Genomic DNA, 19,204 nt, shown 5'->3' with positions numbered 1-19,204 from the left:
CTTAGGCCAACACGGCTTGGCGCTGCACCCAACGCCCCCCCTTAGCGCTAACACGCTAACTGAATGGGTGGAGACACAGGGATGCATTTAGCCTTCTTTGGGCTAGTGCACAATCCTGACATAAGAGGTCCTGGACCCGCACCTCCAGCCCATCCCTGGGCCTCAGGAGCGGCAGATCTGACCATTGGCAAGTCTGAGTGAGACATTTCTATAGGGCCCAATTCACATTTTGGGTCCTAATTCACCAATCCCCTGCACCTTGTGTTGTCACTGACACCAGTGCAAAGTGAGTGTAAGGTGTCCTCACTCTGATTTACAGGGCAAATGAGACACAAGGCTCAGGATAATAGTGACCTGGGCCTTGGTGTGAATGTGGGGAGGATTGCGGCTTGCATGGGATGGGTGGAGAGAGGAGCAGGGAAACCCAGCATAGAAGGAAGCAGAGGAGCCCAGCATGGTGGAGTCAGGGGAGCCAGGAAGCCCAAAGAGCAAAGCAAAGGTCCTGTAAGCACAGCTGAGATTTCCAGCCCCAGCCCTGGTTAAAGGCCTCAGAGGTGTGGGATGCCAGAGATGTGAGGAACTCTCTATCCAGCTGGGCTGTCCCTGCAGGCAGCAGAACAGTCAGTTCACCAGGCAGGCACAGGGTCAGGAGCCTGGCTTGGGCCCTGGGCCACCTCCCTATGGGCAGGGAGCTGCACAGCCAGCCTCGCTGCAAAGCGGGGTGCATATGGCAGGGGGACACAGGACTGGTAAGTCAACACCCCATAAGAGAGGAGGTGCTTCTAAGCCGGGGTCGACGTTCCAGCAGAGGGAGCAACCCTAGGTCTGCATGAACATGGAACCTGCCTCTCCCAGTGACCCCAGGGGTGAGTGAAGTCCAGCTCAGTGAGTGAATGAACCTTTTAGCCTGTGGGAACACAGAGCAGATGGGCAGGGTGGGGCCCACGGCTCCCGACAGGTCACTCTCTCTTACCTGAATCTGAGCAGTTCCCACCTGTCCCTGGGCCTGTCAGGCCCCAGAAATACTTGCGAGCCCCTTTGGGGTTGGTACCAGACCCCACCCCTGCTGCTGAACAGGGGCAGAGCACGGCAGAGTTTGGGCATGAGCAAGGCAGCCCTGTAATAATTAACCCTGGCTGGCACGGGCCCAGGGCCTGCTGTGTGATATGAAAGGGTACGAGTAACCACAGTGTATTTACCTGCATAGCTCCAGTGACCGTGGCCAGGACCTTGAAAAGAAAAGAGAGAGAGAGAGAGAATGAGTGGAAGCCAGGAGCTGGCAGCAAACAAACTAGTTCCAGGCAGCCCTCCAATCCCCGCCCAGCTGGACTGCCCACACTTGATCCCAGCTCCCTCCCAGTTTCTCACCCTTCCCCTTCCTCTCACTCAGGCAGAGGCAGATTTACCATGAAACAAACAGTGCAGTGGCACGGGGCCCCCAATGAGTGGGAACCCCACAAAATGTAGGACAAATCTCACCTGACAACCAGCCCCTGAGTCCCAGCCGGCGGCACTGCAGGGCTCAAGCAGGCAGGCTGCCTGCATTCTGTGGCTGGTAGCCCCACACTGCTCCTGGAAGCGGCTGGCATGTCCCTGCAGAGTGTGTGTCTCTGGGCGTTGCCTCATAGAATCATAGAATCTCAGGGTTGGAAGGGACCTCAGGAGGTCATCTAGTCCAACCCCCTGCTCAAAGCAGGACCAAACCCAACTAAGTCATCCCAGCCAGGGCTTTGTCAAGCCTGATCTTAAAAACCTCTAAGGAAGGAGATTCCACCACCTCCCTAGGTAACCCATTCCAGTTCTTCACCACACTACTAGTGAAAAAGTTTTTCCTAATATCCAACCTAAATCTCCCCCTCTGCAACTTGAGACCATTACTCCTTGTTCTGTCATCTTCTACCACTGAGAACAGTCTAGATCCATCCTCTTTGGAACCCCCTTTCAGGTAGTTGAAAGCAGCTAGGACGGAAGAACCCCATGCACTGCTACAGGCCTGGAACCGAATGGCTAGGCAGCAGTTCTGCAGAAAAGGACCTGGGGATTACAGTGGATGAGAAGCTGGATATGAGTCAGCAGTGTGCCCTTGTTGCCAAGAAGGCCAGCGGCATATTGGGCTGTATAAGTAGGAGCATTGCCAGCAGATTGAGGGAAGTGATTATTCCCCTCTATTCGACATTGGTGAGGCCACACCTGGAGTATAGCATCCAGTTTTTGTTCCCCCCAACCCCCAACAGAAGGGATGTGGACAAATTGGAGAGAGTCCAGCGGAGGGCAACAAAAATGATTAGGGGGCTGGGGCACATGACTTACGAGGAGAGGCTGAGGGAACGAACTGGGGGTATTTAGTCTGCAGACGAGTGAGGTGGAATTTGATAGCAGCCTTCAATTACCTGAAGGGGGGTTCCAAAGAGGATAGAGCTAGGCTGTTCTTAGTGGTGACAGATGACAGAACAAGGAGCAATGTCTCAAGTTGCAGGTGGGTAGGTCTAGGTTGGATATTAGGAAACACTATTTCACTAGGAGGGTGGTGAAGCACTGGAATGGGTTACCTGGGGAGGTGGTGGAATCTCCTTCCTTAGGCCACGTTTACACTTACCTGCTGGGTCGACGCGGCGAGTTCGACTGCTCGGAGTTCGAACTATCGCGTCTGATCTAGACGCGATAGTTCGAACCCCGGAAGCGCTAGTTCGAACTCCGGTACTCCACCGCGGCAGAAGGAGTTGCCGGAGTCGACCTTGGAGCCGCGGAGTTCGCTTCCGCGGCGTCTGGACGGGTAAGTAAGTCGAACTAGGGTAGTTCAAATTCAGCTACGTTATTCACGTAGCTGAATTCGCGTACCCTAGTTCGACCCCCGACCTTAGTGTAGACCAGGGCTTAGAGATTTTTAAGGCCCGGCTTGACAAAGCCCTGGCTGGGCTGTTGATTTTTTTAAGGCCCGGCTTGACAAAGCCCTGGCTGGGCTGATGATTTAGTTGCTGTTGGGTCTGCTTTAAGCTGGGGGTTGGACTAGATGACCTCCTGCGGTCTCTTCCAGCCCTGATATTCTATGATTCTATGAAAAAAATGAATGAAAAACTTGGGGGAGATAAGAGAGAATGTTCTTTTTCGTGGCTGGGTCCCAAAGGGGGTGTGTGCGAAAATGAAGCTGTGCACAGGGCCCCACTAACTCTAAAGCCGCCACTGCACTCAGGTGAGAGCTGGCAGACTCCCTGTAGCATCAGGGACAGCTCCTCTCTCAGACACATGCTGAGAAAGGCCCCTTCAGAGAGTCGCTCTCCTGCTCACTCAGCCCAATCTGATGCATCTGGAACAATCCAGAAATTTGGGCCATTTTTAAGTGATCTGAGTCTGATGAAATGGCAGCGTTTCCCATGCACTGAGAAATTGTATAAACACTCTGCCATGTGCCCAGCTATCTCCAAAGCCGCTCCTTCTCCACCCTCAACCTCTTCTGGGTCAGTGCTCTCGAAGAGTGAGGCCTGAAGATGTTTAGCTTAGCAGGAAGGCTACACTTTTCCCTACATTCCTAATGAGATGCAGAAACTCCAGATCATGTGCTCCTGGGGCATATAAACGGGAGTAGGGAGGAGGCCAGGCAGGTGATTTTACTCCCTGGGCGGCGGGGGCAGTCCGTGTGCCATTAGGGCAGCAGGTGCATTTCTGCGGTGAGGGCAATTTAGCAGCAGCTTCTATGTTTAGCTGTCCGGGGCGGCTTCAGCTAAACATAGAAGCTGCCGCCGAATTGCCGCCGCCACGGAAACGTGCCTGCCGCCCTAAGGGCACACAGACTGCCCCTGCCATCCGCGGCTGCAATTCGGTGCGCTGCTTGGGGCGGCGAAAACTGTAGAGGCGGCCCTGCCAGTTCCCTCAGCCTCTCCTCATAAGTCATGTGCTCCAGCCCCCTAATCATTTTTGTTGCCCTCTGCTGGACTTTTTCCAATTTTTCCACATCCTTCTTGTAGTGTGGGGCCCAAACTGGACACAGTACTCCAGATGAGGCCTCACCAATGTCGAAGAGGGGAATGATCAGGTCCCTCGATCTGCTGGCAATGCCCCTACTTATACAGCCCAAAATGCCGTTAGCCTTCTTGGCAACAAGAACACACTGTTGACTTATATCCAGCTTCTCATCCACTGTAACCCCTAGGTCCTTTTCTGCAGAATTGCTTCCTAGCCATTCGGTCCCTAGTCTGTAACAGTGAATGGGATTCTTCCATCCTAAATGCAGGACTCTGCACTTGTCCTTGTTGAACCTCATCAGGTTTCTTTTGGCCCAATCCTCTAATTTGTCTAGGTCCCTCTGTATCCTATCCCTACCCTCCAGCGTATCTACCACTCCTACCAGTTTAGTGTCATCTGCAAACTTGCTAAGGGTGCAGTCCATGCCATCCTCCAGATCATTAATGAAGATATTGAACAAAACCAGCCCCAGGACCGACCCTTGGAGCACTCCACTTGAAACCGGCTGCCAACTAGACATGGAGCTGTTGATCACTACCCGTTGAGCCCAACGATCTAGCCAGCTTTCTATCCACCTTATAGTCCAATCATCCAGCTCATACTTCTTTAACTTGCTGGCAAGAATACTGTGGGAGACCGTATCAAAAGCTTTGCTAAAGTCAAGGAATAACATATCCACTGCTTTCCCCTCATCCACAGAGCTGGTTATCTCCTCTTAGAAGGCAATTAAGTTAGTCAGGCATGACTTGCCCTTGGTGAATCCATGCTGACTGTTCCTGATCACTTTCCTCTCCTCTAAGTGCTTCAGAAGTACTCCTGTTTTTTTTGCGGATACAGAGTAACACGGCTACTACTCTAAGGGCTAGTCTACACTTACCAGCCGGGTCGATGCGGTGAGTTCGACTTCTCGGAGTTCGAACTATCGCATCTAATCTGGACGCGATAGTTCGAACTCCGGAAGCGCCAAGGTCGACTCCGGTACTCCACCACTGCAAAAGGCGGTGGCAGAGTCGACCTTGGAGCCGTGGACTTCGATTCTGCGGCGTCTGGACGGGTGAGTAGTTCGAACTATGGTAGTTCGAATTCTGAATTTGCGTATCCTAGTTCGACCCCGCTTCTTAGTGTGGACCAGCCCTGAGAGGTTCTAGAGTCTCTCCAGCTGCCAGTCACTGCTCTCCACACTGACCCTGTGGCAAGGAGTTCCACAGGCTGGCTGTGCATTGTGTGAAGAAATACTTGTGTGAAGGGGTAAAGAACACTTCCCTGTTCATTTTCTCCACACCACTCATGATTTTACAGACCTCCCCCTTAGCCATCTCTTTTCTAAGCTGAACAGTCCCTGTCTTTTTAATCTCTCCTCATACAGAATCTGTTCCATCCCCCTAATAATTTTTGTTGCCCTTTTCTGTACTTTTTTCCAATTGCAATTTATCTTTTTTGAGATGGAGTAAACAGATCCACATGCTGTATTCAAGGTGTGGGGGCACCATGGATTTATATAGTAGCATGATGATATTTTCTGTCTTATTATCTCTCTCTTTCCTGTTTCTCGCAGTCTGTTAATCTTTTTGACTGCCGCTGCACATTGAGCAGATGTTTTTAGAGAACTCTTCCAATGCTGCCTTCTCCTGCCCCCCGTCCTCTCTCCAAGCCCCTCCTTCGCTCCTTCCCCCCAGACCCCAGCCTGGCCCATACACAAAGAGAGGAATCAGGTCTCCCTGCTCTGGTTGCCTTGGCAATGAGCACTGGGCCCTGCAGTCACTCAGGGATGTGATGGAGGCAGAGGCCAGGAGGCTGCATTCCCATTGTTCCCAGAAGAGTCTACTCCACACACACTCACTCAGCTTTGCCCCACAATCTCCTGCCTCACCTCACGGAAAGGCTGCACCCCAAAGGGGAGTACACAGGGCTCCACACTGGAGGTAGGCATGACAAAGGGGAGTGCACGGGAGGAGACCCCGACACTTGTATTTACCTATGGCCAGACTGTCCCTCTCCCTCACACCCAGGGGGTAGAGCAGCAGCAGCAGGATCCCTGTTCCTCAGCTGGTATCAGACGCTGGGTGGGGAGCACAGCGCTGCAGCATGACGAGCTCCAGGAATCAGACAACGCCAGCAGCAGCAGCACAAGGGAGTAGCTGGGAGCTGGCCTTGTCCTCACCCCTCACAATGGGATCCAACTAGGGCAGAGGTGGGCAAACTACGGCCTGCGGGACCGTCCTGCCCAGCCCTTGAGCTCCCAGCTGGGGAGGCTGTCCCCCCCCCCTCCCCTGCTGTCCCCCATTCCCCGCAGCCTCAGCTTGCCGTGCCGCCAGCGCTCTGGGCCCCCGGCGGGCTGTGAGCTCCTGCCAGGCAGCGTGGCTGTGAGAGCCACCGGCCTGCCCCGGCCTGCCCCTACACGAGGGCCTCCCAGTAACATCACAGCCTCTGGCCAGGCCACTTTGTGCTGTGATCCCGTCAGCTCTCACAAGCTTCTGTAGTGCTGGGCCTGATCAGCGCCTGCATGAGGCACCTCAACGGCACACCTAGGTACTGCCCATCATGGCATGGGTGACTGGGTGCCTCTCTGCCTCCGCACTGACCCAATGCCCCGGTGTGGGGCAAAGAGGCACTGCTGGAGAGGCTGTAATACCAAGAGCCTGACCACTTGTGGAATTTAACAATCCCCCAGCACTTTGCACAAGGGATGGTAACACTGGGGCCCTGGCTCAATTCCTGTGCAGGTAATTATAGCCTGCCACCTAAATTCCCCCTGTACTTGCAGTCGGGTACAGTTTTCTTCCAGTCAGAAATTGCTGAGAAGCATTGTTATTCACTGTTGAACAGCTGCCACACACCACACCAGAGGTGGACGCATTTCAGTGGTGGGTCACATGATCACTGACTATCCATTACCTATTTCTCAGGAGGAGTGAGGCTTCAGTCATTGGTTATAACTTCAAAAGCCATGAGTGAAAGTTCATCTGGTCCCCCACCGGTTAGGTCACCACCTTCACAGGGTAACTGGCAGGGCCAAGATTTGCTTTGGTGAGAATCCCAGCCAGGGAACTCAGCAGAAAGAGCTGCACACAAGGCATGTTCAGCTGCCACTGGGCTCAAAGAATCAGAGAAGCAAGACAGCCTGTCACCCTGTCCCAGCCCATCCCCAGAGTCAAGGCAGGCATCAGCCACCAGCACATTCTCTAGGCTTCTCTCAAGTCCAGCGAGAAATGCTGCAGATGACAGAGCCCTGCTCAGGGAGACCCTCCTCTGGCTGCCTGAGATTCAGCCTAAAGCTCCTCTGTGTTAATTTCAGCCACTTTCTCCTCGTCACTGCACACACCCAAGTGCCACCAGAAATCGCTCTCTCTATCAGGCATTTTGAGGATGCTCATCATGGCAGCGCCTGAGAAAGTGCCAGATCTGTTCTTTCCTTACTGCCAAGTTAGGGCAGGAGCTGCCATTAAAGGCAGGCAGCTTTGCATGTCCACCTGCTCCAGCAAGGAAGGCAGTGAAAGCAGAGCCAGTTTGCTGTCAGGGGGAGGTGCTGAAAAGGCTGTGGGCTGGAACCAGTCCTGTGCAGAAAAGAAGCTGCTGACCATGGGACAGCTGAAGCCCCCAGTTCCCAGGAGCTCCTGGCAAACAGCCAGCCTGGTTGTGCTGGAAACCAGGCCTTGGTGGCTGGTGTGGTGCATGCGTCCTGAGGTCAGTGACTAGCTCGTACCTGCTCTGTTGCCCTCCCACCCTCACAGAGCCCTGTCCCCCTCTACTCCACTTGCCCTCTGCTCCCAGGCACAGCACTGGAACCTGGGCTACCCTGGCACAAGACCCCCCCAGACCTCGGCTAGACCCAGCGACCTCTCACCCAGTAAATGAGGGGGATCCCCGTATCCCCTCCATTGGTGACAGACAATGCCAGGGATCCCCAAATCCCACCCTGAGGGTGCCTGGCCCTCATGCCAGGGCACATTCCTGGACAGTCGCTCCCCGAAGATGAAGAGCTCTGACCTCCCAGATTCTCCCCCTCCCCCTCCTTGTGGGCATGCTGCCCTCCACCTCTCTGTCCTGGCACATGCCCCACAGACACTGTTCATCTGATGCTCCTTGGCCCCTCCCTGCATATGCCCCATGTCTGGTGCTACTTCTCCACTGCTTATTGGCCCCTCCACCTTCACATGGCTCAGATTCAGCTTCTCCAGGATCTCCTGTCCTCCCACACAGGCACAACCCATGGGCACGGCTCTCCAGGGATCTCCGGTGCACACCCTGGGCACCACCCATGCAGGCCTCGCTCCTTCCCAGCCTGAGCTCTGACTGTGCAATAACCTCAGCCGTGTTTAGAAATCTTGCTCTAGTGCAAACCTTTGTGACAGTCTCTAATCCGCAGCTGGCAGCTCGTGTTGCTGCAGGGAACATTCCTTGTGTTCCTGGGCGGTGGAGGGCGCAGGTCCTGGTGCCTGGGAATTGAGCCAATTCCCTACAGCGGCCTCTGTGCTTCTCTGGAGGAAGGTGACAGGGGGCTGGCAAGCCCCTATATACCTTTCCCATCCCCTGACAGCCATGGAGCCCCCTACTCCTGCAGGTGTGATGATGAGGGAGATTGTCCCAGCAGGGAAATGGGAGAGGGCCCCAAGGCAAGGCTGGGATGGAAGGTGACCAGGAATGGCGCTGGGAATGGACAGAGACAGGAATGGGGAGGGGAATGGACTAGGATGGCTGCAGTGGGACTAGGGTGACCAGATGTCCTAATTTTATAGGGACAGTCCCAATTTTGGGGGCTTTTTCTTATATAGGCACCTGTTACCCCCCCACCCCCGTCCCGATTTTTTACACTTGCTATCTGGTCACCCTAAGTGGGACTGACATGGGGCTGGAGGGACTAGGGGAGGTGCAGGATGAGAAGGAGAGTGGGTAACAGAGGGAGACAGGGACAGAGGTCGTGGGGAGCCTCTCTGGGGTGGGAGGGGTCAAGCCCTGGATGGAGTCTCGCTCTCCTTCTCCTTCCCCCAGGGAGATGCTATTTCTCCCCATCACTCTTGATAACAACCCTGCCCATTTTATCAGGGCCACGGTCTCTGTGCCAGGCACAGGCTGGGTGGCTGCATGCCTGAGAGGTGAGGGGTTGGCAGCAGGGGCGGCTCCAGACCCCAGCATGCCAAGCACGTGCTTGGGGCGGCACGCCGCGGGGGGCGCTCTGCCGGTCGCCGGGAGGGCGGCAGGCAGCTCCGGTGGACCTCCTGCAGGCGTGCCTGCAGAAGGTTCGGTGGAGCCGCGGGACCAGCGATCGGCAGAGCCCCCCCGCAGCGTGCCGCCTTGCTTGGGGCGGCGAAATGTCTAGAGCCGCCCCTGGTTGGCAGGGAGGGCCCAAGGGCTGGGGAGCTGCACAGGAGCCTCTGGCCAGACACAGGGTGATCCTGGCTGAGGAGCCCGCACTGGGGGGGGGGGGGGGGGGAGCAGAGGAAAGCCCTGGCAGAGCTCATGCTGCCGGCACAGTCTGCTACAGTAACCACTGCTCAGCTGTGGGTACAGCCATCCCCTCTCCCCACAGCCAGGGGCCCTGCTCTGCAGCTTCTCAGCCCTGCTGCCTGGGGCCCATCCATTCTGCAGGGCATTTCTCGCACTCCAGCACTGAACTCTCAGACCAGCTGGCAGAGGCTCCAGGGAGGCAGGTCAGAGCTGACTCTCCCAAGCCATACCTCAGACAGGACCCTTTCGAGGAGGGCACCCCATCCTCCCCCAAGATTGCTGCACTGTGTAACACAGAGCCCTGAGCCAACCCCCGTCCCAGAGACAGGCAGGGCACCTGGCAGTGCTTTCTCCTTTGCTGCAGCAAAATCCAGTCCTGCCCCATGGAGCAAGCGCTGAGATGGGGGAGCCCAGCTGACACCCTCTGGTTCCAGAGGCCCCAGGTAGGATCGGGTCTCTGCCCCGACACACATTCTGCCCCCAAGATCTTAGCAGCAGATTTACAAGCGCCCAGCCTGAAGCTCCCCCTGGTGCTGGCCATTGGAGCACACACTGTACCCAGAGCCCCAGACCTGCCCCTCTGGCACCAACGGGCAGGCTCTTCCCACCATCATGTCCACAAACCACATTGCTTCAGTGCATCTCCTGGCACAGTAGGAGGAAATGATGCAACCTGCGGAGAGTAATCACTCCCCAGGACACTGCCTGTGCAGATCCCTCGAGTGCTAGTGCAACCCTATAAAACTAAACCACATGCCACAGCTTCCCCTGAGTCACCTCAGCCCTGATGCAAGTAGCATTTCCAACCACCAGCATGTGCTAGGAGGCAAGAGGCAGGATGCAGAGACCTTGGAGCTGAAGCCTAGTCCAGCCACAGAGCTGGGTCCATGTGGGCATGGTGCTCCCATCTCAGCACATGTCTAACAGGGTGATGGAGGGCAACACAGGGACCAGCTGGGAGAAGGGGGGTGCAATGGAGGGTCGGCAGGGGGCTGAGATGAGGTAGGGGTGACGAAGAGGTGAGACAGTGACAAGGACAATGCCGGGAGTAATAGATTCTGACTGCAGGCACTGACTGCTCTGTGCCCATTGCTCAGTCTGTCTCGGCTCTCCAACTGCACTCACTGCTGTGTTCTCAATGCCCACCTGGCTCTGACTCCTCTAGAGCTGCTGCACTCTCTGAGCTCCCAGGAACCCCCTGAACATGGACAACACAACTGCAGCCTCACTCCTGTATCGACATCCCTGGGAACTTCCAGCATGGAAACATGACAGCACCCCCCCCAGCTATATGACAACACCGTGCCCCCTGCAGCACTGACACCTCTGCATCCCCACTCCCTGGGCTCAGCAGCAGCCCTCTCAGCACCTGACCGGCACAGCAAAGACCCTTACCCAGAGCCAGAAAACATGCAAGACACAAGCCCAGCACCTAGAATGCAAACACACACTGGGCAGCAAGGGAGAACGAAGCCAAAACTGCCCCAGTCCCCTGCACAGAACAATCACACTGGTACAGATATCACTGCAGCTACATGTGCAGAAACAGACAAACCCTCACCAAATACAGACTCAGAGACCATAACCAGGGGTGGGGACCAGGTGGCACAAAGCATAGGCCAAACTCACAGAGCAGTGACTGTCCAGCCAGTGGACAGAGAGAAAGAGAAACATTCTAGTCCAATGTCCCACAGCAACGGAACAAATGGAAGTTAGACTGTAACTATCAGGAATCCTAAGCAATATCCTACCAGAGTGAAGAACTGCTGGACCCTGGAGATGGAAAGAAACAGCCCCACACTATGGAACCACCTGCCCTGGGGCAGGGATGGGCAGGAACAATAAATGGACCCAGGGACTCGAACCCCAAAGACATGAAGCCCTGACCTGGGAGAATCATATCCCCACCTCTGACAGAGACTGCAGGGGGCTGTTTCTTTCTTGCACTTTGCAGCACTTGTCTAGCCAGTCATGACAATCAAGTCTTACTGAACTGATGTGTGTGACAGTCCCTGAAAGCCTCCTGCACTGAGACATGACCACAGCCCTTCCGCTCTATCACACCCTCCAGGCCTTGCACCGAGATGTGGCTGAATTTATTCCTCCATCAGAACAGAGTGAGACTGATGCTGTTTGGAAAAAAAACATCACTGCACTTTTCTTTCCTGTCCCCAGGTGCCTCATCGATTTCTCAGGTGATTCAGGCAGGTTCTGTGATAGCCCAGCACTGCACTAAGGGGCCTTAGACGCGAGTGTGAAATGGCACCTGGCGGTAGCACTGCTCTGATCCTACTAGAGCGGTGTGTCTGAGCAAGCTCACAGCCAACAGACCAATGCTACAGATGAAAAGCACCATAAACCAGCTCAGCACTGGAATATCCATGCAGCTGTTTCAGGTCCATCCCCATATGCCTCCCCTCCCCCCAGCACCTTATTGCCCATCTGGCTGTGTCATCAATCTTGACAGCCTCGCTGTCCAGGCAGCTGTGCCTGGCCACCCCGTCTGAGTTGCTGACTGTACCAGTCACATGCCATCGCTTTCCCCTGAGTGTTAGAACTGTAACTGCCAAGTTGACATTAATCCCTTTGATCTGATGGAAAAAGGAATTCATGTGTGGAAAGGGCTTTGGGGCCCAGCGAGGAGAAAGGGGGGCGGCAGGAGATGGCTCAGGAGCGTATGCAGAATGCGGGCAAGGTGAGCAGGAGAGGTGAGGGGTGTGTACATGGTGGGACCACGTGCTATGCAGGATGTCAGCCTGTATGACTATCATGGTCCCTTGTGGCTTTAAGATCTATAAGTCTGTGCACATAAGGAGGGGACTAAGGTGAGCGAAAGGGGGCACAGGATCTACACATGGTGGGTGAGCGAAAGGGGGCACAGGATCTACACATGGTGGGTGAGTGAAAGGGGGTGCAGGATCTACACATGGTGGGTGAGCGAAAGGGGGCACAGGATCTACACATGGTGGGTGAGCGAAAGGGGGCACAGAATCTACACATGGTGGGTGAGCGAAAGGGGGCGCAGGATCTACACATTGTGGGTGAGCGAAAGGGGGCACAGGATCTACACATGGTGGGTGAGCGAAAGGGGGCGCAGGATCTACACATGGTGGGTGAGCGAAAGGGGGCGCAGGATCTACACATGGTGGGTGAGCGAAAGGGGGCACAGAATCTACACATGGTGGATGAGCGAAAGGGGGCACAGGATCTACACATGGTGGGTGAGCGAAGGGGGCACAGGATCTGCACATGGTGGGTGAGCGAAAGGGGGCACAGGATCTGCACATGGTGGGTGAGCGAAAGGGGGCACAGGATCTGCACATGGTGGGTGAGCGAAAGGGGGCACAGGATCTACACATGGTGGGTGAGCGAAGGGGGCACAGGATCTATACATGGTGGGTGAGCGAAAGGGGGCGCAGGATCTACACATGGTGGGTGAGCGAAAGGGGGCACAGGATCTACACATGGTGGGTGAGCGAAGGGGGCACAGGATCTACACATGGTGGGTGAGCGAAAGGGGGCACAGGATCTACACATGGTGGGTGAGCGAAAGGGGGCGCAGGATCTACACATGGTGGGTGAGCGAAAGGGGGCGCAGGATCTACACATGGTGGGTGAGCGAAGGGGGTGCAGGATCTACACATGGTGGGTGAGCGACAGGGGGCACAGCATCTACACATGGTGGATGAGCGAAAGGGGGCACAGGATCTACACATGGTGGGTGAGCGAAGGGGGCACAGGATCTTCACATGGTGGGTGAGCGAAAGGGGGCACAGGGGTGGGTGAGCGAAAGGGGGCACAGGATCTACACATGGTGGGTGAGCGAAAGGGGGCACAGGATCTATACATGGTGGGTGAGCGAAGGGGGCGCAGGATCTACACATGGTGGATGAGCGAAAGGGGGCGCAGGATCTACACATGGTGGGTGAGCGAAAGGGGGCACAGGATCTATACATGGTGGGTGAGCGAAGGGGGCACAGGATCTACACATGGTGGGTGAGCGAAAGGGGGCGCAGGATCTACACATGGTGGATGAGCGAAAGGGGGCGCAGGATCTACACATGGTGGGTGAGCGAAGGGGGTGCAGGATCTACACATGGTGGGTGAGCAAAGGGGGCACAGGATCTACACATGGTGGGTGAGCGAAGGGGGCACAGGATCTACACATGGTGGGTGAGCGAAAGGGGGCACAGGATCTACACATGGTGGGTGAGCAAAGGGGGCACAGGATCTACACATGGTGGGTGAGCGAAAGGGGGCACAGGATCTACACATGGTGGGTGAGCGAAAGGGGGCACAGGATCTACACATGGGGGGTGAGCGAAAGGGGGCACAGGATCTACACATGGTGGGTGAGCGAAAGGGGGCACAGGATCTGCACATGGTGGGTGAGCGAAAGGGGGCACAGGATCTACACATGGTGGGTGAGCGAAGGGGGCACAGGATCTATACATGGTGGGTGAGCGAAGGGGGCACAGGATCTACACATGGGGGGGAGGCCATGGGGGGTGAGCCAAAGGGGGTGGAAGGTCTGTATGGCTGTGTACACAAATGCTTGTTTAATTGGCAGACTGGGAGAGTGCCTGGCGGGGAGATGTTGCTGTGGTTACACCTGACCAAGCGATTCCAGTTTGTAGGTGTGCTGGGTTCTCCAGGGTCAATACAGCTGGCAACCTTCTCTGCATTGTGGTGCCATTTGTGGGTCATGTCCTCTTTGCAAGGTGAAGCTGGGATAAATTCCATCCCCACTGACTGAACTTTTGGTGGGAGTCCCCAGGGGCTTAGCTGCTGCTGTGATAGGTGCCCTGGCTGTGTGCGCTGGTCCAGCCGGTGCTGAGAGACAGGAAGCGGATCCAGGATTTGGGCTGGGGGACTGGAGGCAGAAACTGAAGCACTGTCTGTGCAGGGGCATTCCTGCCCTCTCCAGCAGCCTAGCAGACAATTGCCCCATGACACAAACAGGACATGCTTCATTCAGCCCTCCTGGGATGTGTTAGAGAACCAGCAGGGAGACACCAGCCAGCCCAGCGCCAAGTACCCTGTGCCCCATCTCTCCCTAGAGTGAGCAGCCAGACACCAGCGAGCCAAGGGAACCAGAGACAGAGTCTGGGATTTACTCACCTTTCTTTTTGGAGTGAGAAGAGTCCTCTGAGCCATGTTCGTCCTCAGTCCAGCCCAGGGCAGCCAGCAGCAGGAGAGAGAGACCCAGCCTGGTGCAGCTCATCTTCCAACAAGTACCAGTTCAGTGGGACGGCCCCACTTCTCCACTACAGAGCCTGCCTCTGGCTGCCAGAGTAGCAGCGAGCTGTGCTGGGCGGTCGGAGCTGAACTGTGTCTACGTGAGAGGGAGAGAGAGAGGGCAGGAGCGGGAGGGGGCAGTGACTCACACAGCCTTTACCTTTTATAGAGACTGCAGGCAAAGTCTGCGGGGCAGGTGAAGGGTGAAATACATCCTGCATTGGGAGCTTGCCTGAAGTTCAATGTCATTGCCAGCTGGGGGTCTGGGCTGGGACCAGGGTGTGCGTACGCGGAGCCTTAACATGGACTAGAGCCAAGGGACGCTCCCGGAGCTTGAATAGGGTTTCCTTTTCAGACAACCTACCAGCAATGCAGCTCAAACACAGCTACAGCTCTTCTCCCATAGCAACAGGGCCTGGGACCGACCCTCCATTATCCCCATAACCACAGCTCCCCTCCCATACATAGGGGGCCTGGACCTGACCCTCCATTATCCCCATAACCACAGCTCCTCTCCCATAACAATGGGGCCTGGGACCAACCCCTCTGTGAGCCCCATAACCACTGCTCCTCTCCCATAGCAAGTGGGCCTGGGACCAACCCTCTGTGAGCCCCATTACCATGGCTCCTCTCTCATAGCAAGGGGGCCTGGGACCAACCCTCTGTGAGCCCCATAACCACAGCTCCTTTCCCTTAGCAAGGGGGCCTGGGACTGACCCCTCTGTGAGCCCCATAACCATAGCTTCTCTGCCATAGCAACAGGGCCTGGGACCGACCCTCCACTATCCCCATAACCACAGCTCCTCTCCCATAACAATGGGGCCTGGGACCAACCCCTCTGTGAGCCCCATAACCACTGCTCCTCTCCCATAGCAAGTGGGCCTGGGACCAACCCTCTGTGAGCCCCATTACCATGGCTCCTCTCTCATAGCAAGGGGGCCTGGGACCAACCCTCTGTGAGCCCCATAACCACAGCTCCTTTCCCTTAGCAAGGGGGCCTGGGACTGACCCCTCTGTGAGCCCCATAACCACAGCTTCTCTGCCATAGCAACAGGGCCTGGGACCGACCCTCCATTATCCCCATAACCACAGCTCCCCTCCCCTAGCTAGGGGGGCCTAGACCTGACCCTCCATGAGCCCCATAACCACTGCTCCTCTCCCATAACATCGGGGCCTGGGACCAACCCCTCTGTGAGCCCCATAACCACAGCTCCCCTCCCCTGACAATGGGACCTGAGAACTGACCCCTCCATGAGCCCCAGAAGCACAGTGTCCTTCTCACAGCAGTGGGGACTGGGGACAGATTCCTCCATGAGCCCCATAAATACAGAACCAGTGACCCATCCACATCATTGTAGCTACAACCCCCACCCTTCCTAAAACACAGAGGGCTCAGGAGCCCATGCCCCAAGGGGATAACCTTTGATGGGAGAGGGAGGCCTGAGGCAGATATTGCCCTCATTCCACTGCTCATCAGAGCGAAGAACAATACACAGGAGTTTACGTATCTAGAGAACAAAAGGAATCCTAACAGTGATCATGGTCCATAGCTAGATGGGCATGGTAGACCAGTCAGTAATAATACAGAAAAGGCAGAAGTGTTTGGTAAATATTTCTGCTCTGTATTTGGGAAATAAACAGATGATGTGTTCATATCCTATTATATGATGATGAAATATATTCCATTCCAATAGCAATCCAGGAGGATGTCAAACAGCAGCTACTACTGTTGGACATTTCTAAATCAGCAGGTCCAGATAACTTGCATTCAAGAGTATTAAAGGAGTTGGCTGAGGGTTAATGTTGATGACCATTAATGTTGATTTTTAATAAGTCTTGGAACACGGGAAAGTTCCAGAGGAGTGGGAAAAGCCTCTTGTTGTGTCAACATTTAAAAAGGTAAATGGGGCGACCCAGGTTACTTTAACCTGTCATCCTGACACTGATTTCAAGCAAAATCATGGAATGGTTGATATAAGACTTGATTAATAAGTAATTAAAGCAATGTAATATAATTAATGCCAATCAACAGCTATTTTTGAGAACAGGTCTCATCAAAGTAACATAGCGTTTTTTGATGAGATCAGACGTTTGGTTGACAAAGCTCACAGTAATATTTAGATATCTGTGAGGTATTTGACTTGGCACTGCAGGCCATATTGATTAATAAACTACAGTGATATAAACTCAATATGGCATACATCTAATGGATTACAGACTGATTACACTGTAGGTCTCAGAATTTAATTATAAATGGGGCGTCATCATCAGAGTGGCTGTGTTTCTAATGGAGTCCTGCAAGGATCAGTTTTTGGCCTTACACTATTAAACATTTTTATCAATGACTTGGAAAAAAAACCAAAATTGTTACTGCTAGTGTTTGCAGGTGACAAAGATTGGGGAAGTGGTAAATACTGAAGAAGATAGGTCACTGATTATACAGAGGAATCTTGATCACTTAGCAAATGGGACACAGGCAACAATATGCATTTAAATACGTCCAAATACAAGGGCATATATATAGGAACAAAGAATGTGCGACATACTTACAGGCAGGGGGACTTCATCCAGGGAAGCAGTGACTCTGAAAAAGAGTTGGGGGTTCTGGGGGATAATCAGCAGATCATGAGCTCCCAATGGCGACCAAAAAGGCTACTGTGACCTCTGGATGTATAGAGAGGGGAATAGTGAGTAGGAGTAGAGAGGTTATAGCACATCTGTATTTGGCACTGGTTCGACCACTGCTGTAATCCAGCGTCCAGTTTTGGTGTCCACACTTCAAGGAGGATGTGGGTACATTGGAAAGACCGTTGAGAGAAGAGCCATGAGAATGACTGACTCGTGGGAAAACATGCTGTGATAAATGAAGGGGGTGGGGGGTAAACTCCCTTTTATGGACACCCAGCCAGTTAGCTATAAGATCTCTCTTAGTATCATAGATTATTAGGGTTGGAAGGGACCTCAAGAGATCATCTAGTCCAACCCCCTGCTCAAAGCAGGACCAATCCCCAAATCCCTAAATGGCCCCCTCCAGGATCGAACTCACAACCCTGGGTTTAGCAGGCCAATGCTCAAACCACTGAGCTGTCCCTCCCCCTGCTTAGCTGTTCTCTACTTGCACTACCTGTAAAGGGTTAAAAAGTCTCACTGCTATGCCTAGGTAAAAAGATGGGCGTGGGCACCTGACCAAAAGAGCCAGTGGGAAGGCTAGAACATTTTAAAATTGAGAAAAACTTCCCCTTTGTCTGTCTGTGGTTGTTCTCCCAGGGAGAGGGACAGAACAGAAACTATGCTGTACAAAGCTTGGGCTGCAGGGCCGGCTCCAGACCCCAGCGCGGCAAGCACGTGCGTGGGGCGGCCCTTTCCCGGGGGGGCGGCAGGCTGGGCCGGCGGACCTGCCGCAGTCATGCCTGCGGACGGTCCGCTGGTTGTGCGGCTCAGCTGGACCTCCCGCAGGCATGCCTGTGGCAGCTCAAGCAGAGCCGCCGGACCTGCGAACCGTCCGCAGCTGCGGGAGGTCCAGCCGAGCCGCGCGACCAGCGGACCCTCCGCAGTCATGCCCGCGGGAGGTCCGCTGCTCCCGGGGCTCCGGGGCACCTCCCGCGCATGACTGCTTGGGGCGGCCAAATAGGTAGAGCCGCCCCTGTTGGGCCGGGTATGAAAAATCATCAGATCATACCTAGAAACTACTCATTTGAAACCCCCGATATGTAAGTAGATCAGGAAATGTCTAGGAAGACGCAATTAGGTCTATCTCTTATTTCTTTATGGCTTGTAGATTCCTCTGTGCTAACTCCGGGTGCTTTTGTTTTGCTCGTAACCTTTAAGTTGGACCTCAAGAAAACTATTTTTGGGGCTTAATCCTTGTATTTGCTCTTTTAAAATCTAGCAATAGCCTGAGTTTTCAGATTTTTTTAAATAAAATTTACCTTTTTAAAGAACAGGATTGAAGTTCTGTGTCTTAAGAGGTTTGTGCACATGGTTTGTTTTTTTTATTAGCTTGTGGCAACAGATGATTTCTTTTTCAACTCTTCCCTGGGAGTGGGGGTGAAAGGGCTTGAGGGTACCCCACAGGAAGGAATTCCCAAGTAAGCCTTCCTGGTCTTTCAAAGGGATTCTGCACTTGGGTGGTGGCAGCATCTACCAATCCAAGGTCAGAGAGAAGCTGTAACCTTGGGAATTTAATACCAGCCTGGAGCTGCCAGTGTTAATTTTTAGAATCCTCGCGACCCCCCACCTTCTGCACTCGAAGTGCCAGAGTGGGGAATCAGCCTTGACACATGCCATGTAGTGACATTCTTAAGGAGCTCAATGTATTTAACGTCTCAAAGAGATGAAGGGGTGATGATCACAACATATAACTACGTACATGCACATTAGCAGACAAGGGTATAACTCGACACAACAGCGGGACGTTAAATGTAGATGAATTCAGACTAGAAATAAGGTGCAAATTTTTAACAGTGATAGTAATTAACTATTGGAACAATTTACCAAGGAATGTGGTGGATCATCCATCACTGGAGATTTTTAAATCAAGATGGGATGTTTTCCTAAAAAA

The 19,204-nt window shown here is 54.2% G+C and overlaps 1 protein-coding gene across 2 annotated transcripts in view; it reads right to left on the bottom strand.

The window, feature by feature from the left end:
* Positions 1–14,887, bottom strand: part of CA9 (carbonic anhydrase 9) — a 39,534-nt gene extending 24,647 nt beyond the window's left edge. The window contains exons 1-2 of one of the 2 annotated variants that reach the window (XM_045022387.1): positions 14,527–14,887; positions 1,200–1,229 (exon numbers count right to left, since the gene is read on the bottom strand). In XM_045022387.1, coding sequence (XP_044878322.1) covers positions 1,200–1,229; positions 14,527–14,629 — 133 coding nt within the window. In that variant the 5' untranslated portion in view covers positions 14,630–14,887. Of the gene's footprint in view, positions 1–1,199; positions 1,230–1,479; positions 1,574–14,526 lie in introns of those variants that run through there. The other variant, XM_045022389.1, reaches the window with a different exon arrangement.
* Positions 14,888–19,204: the final 4,317 nt, after the last annotated feature.

The sequence above is a fragment of the Mauremys mutica genome, chromosome 6, assembly GCF_020497125.1.
Source record: "Mauremys mutica isolate MM-2020 ecotype Southern chromosome 6, ASM2049712v1, whole genome shotgun sequence".
NCBI classification, from domain to species: domain Eukaryota; kingdom Metazoa; phylum Chordata; order Testudines; family Geoemydidae; genus Mauremys; species Mauremys mutica.
Note: the sequence above shows the minus strand (reverse complement) of the source record. Positions and strands in the feature narration are given on the sequence as shown.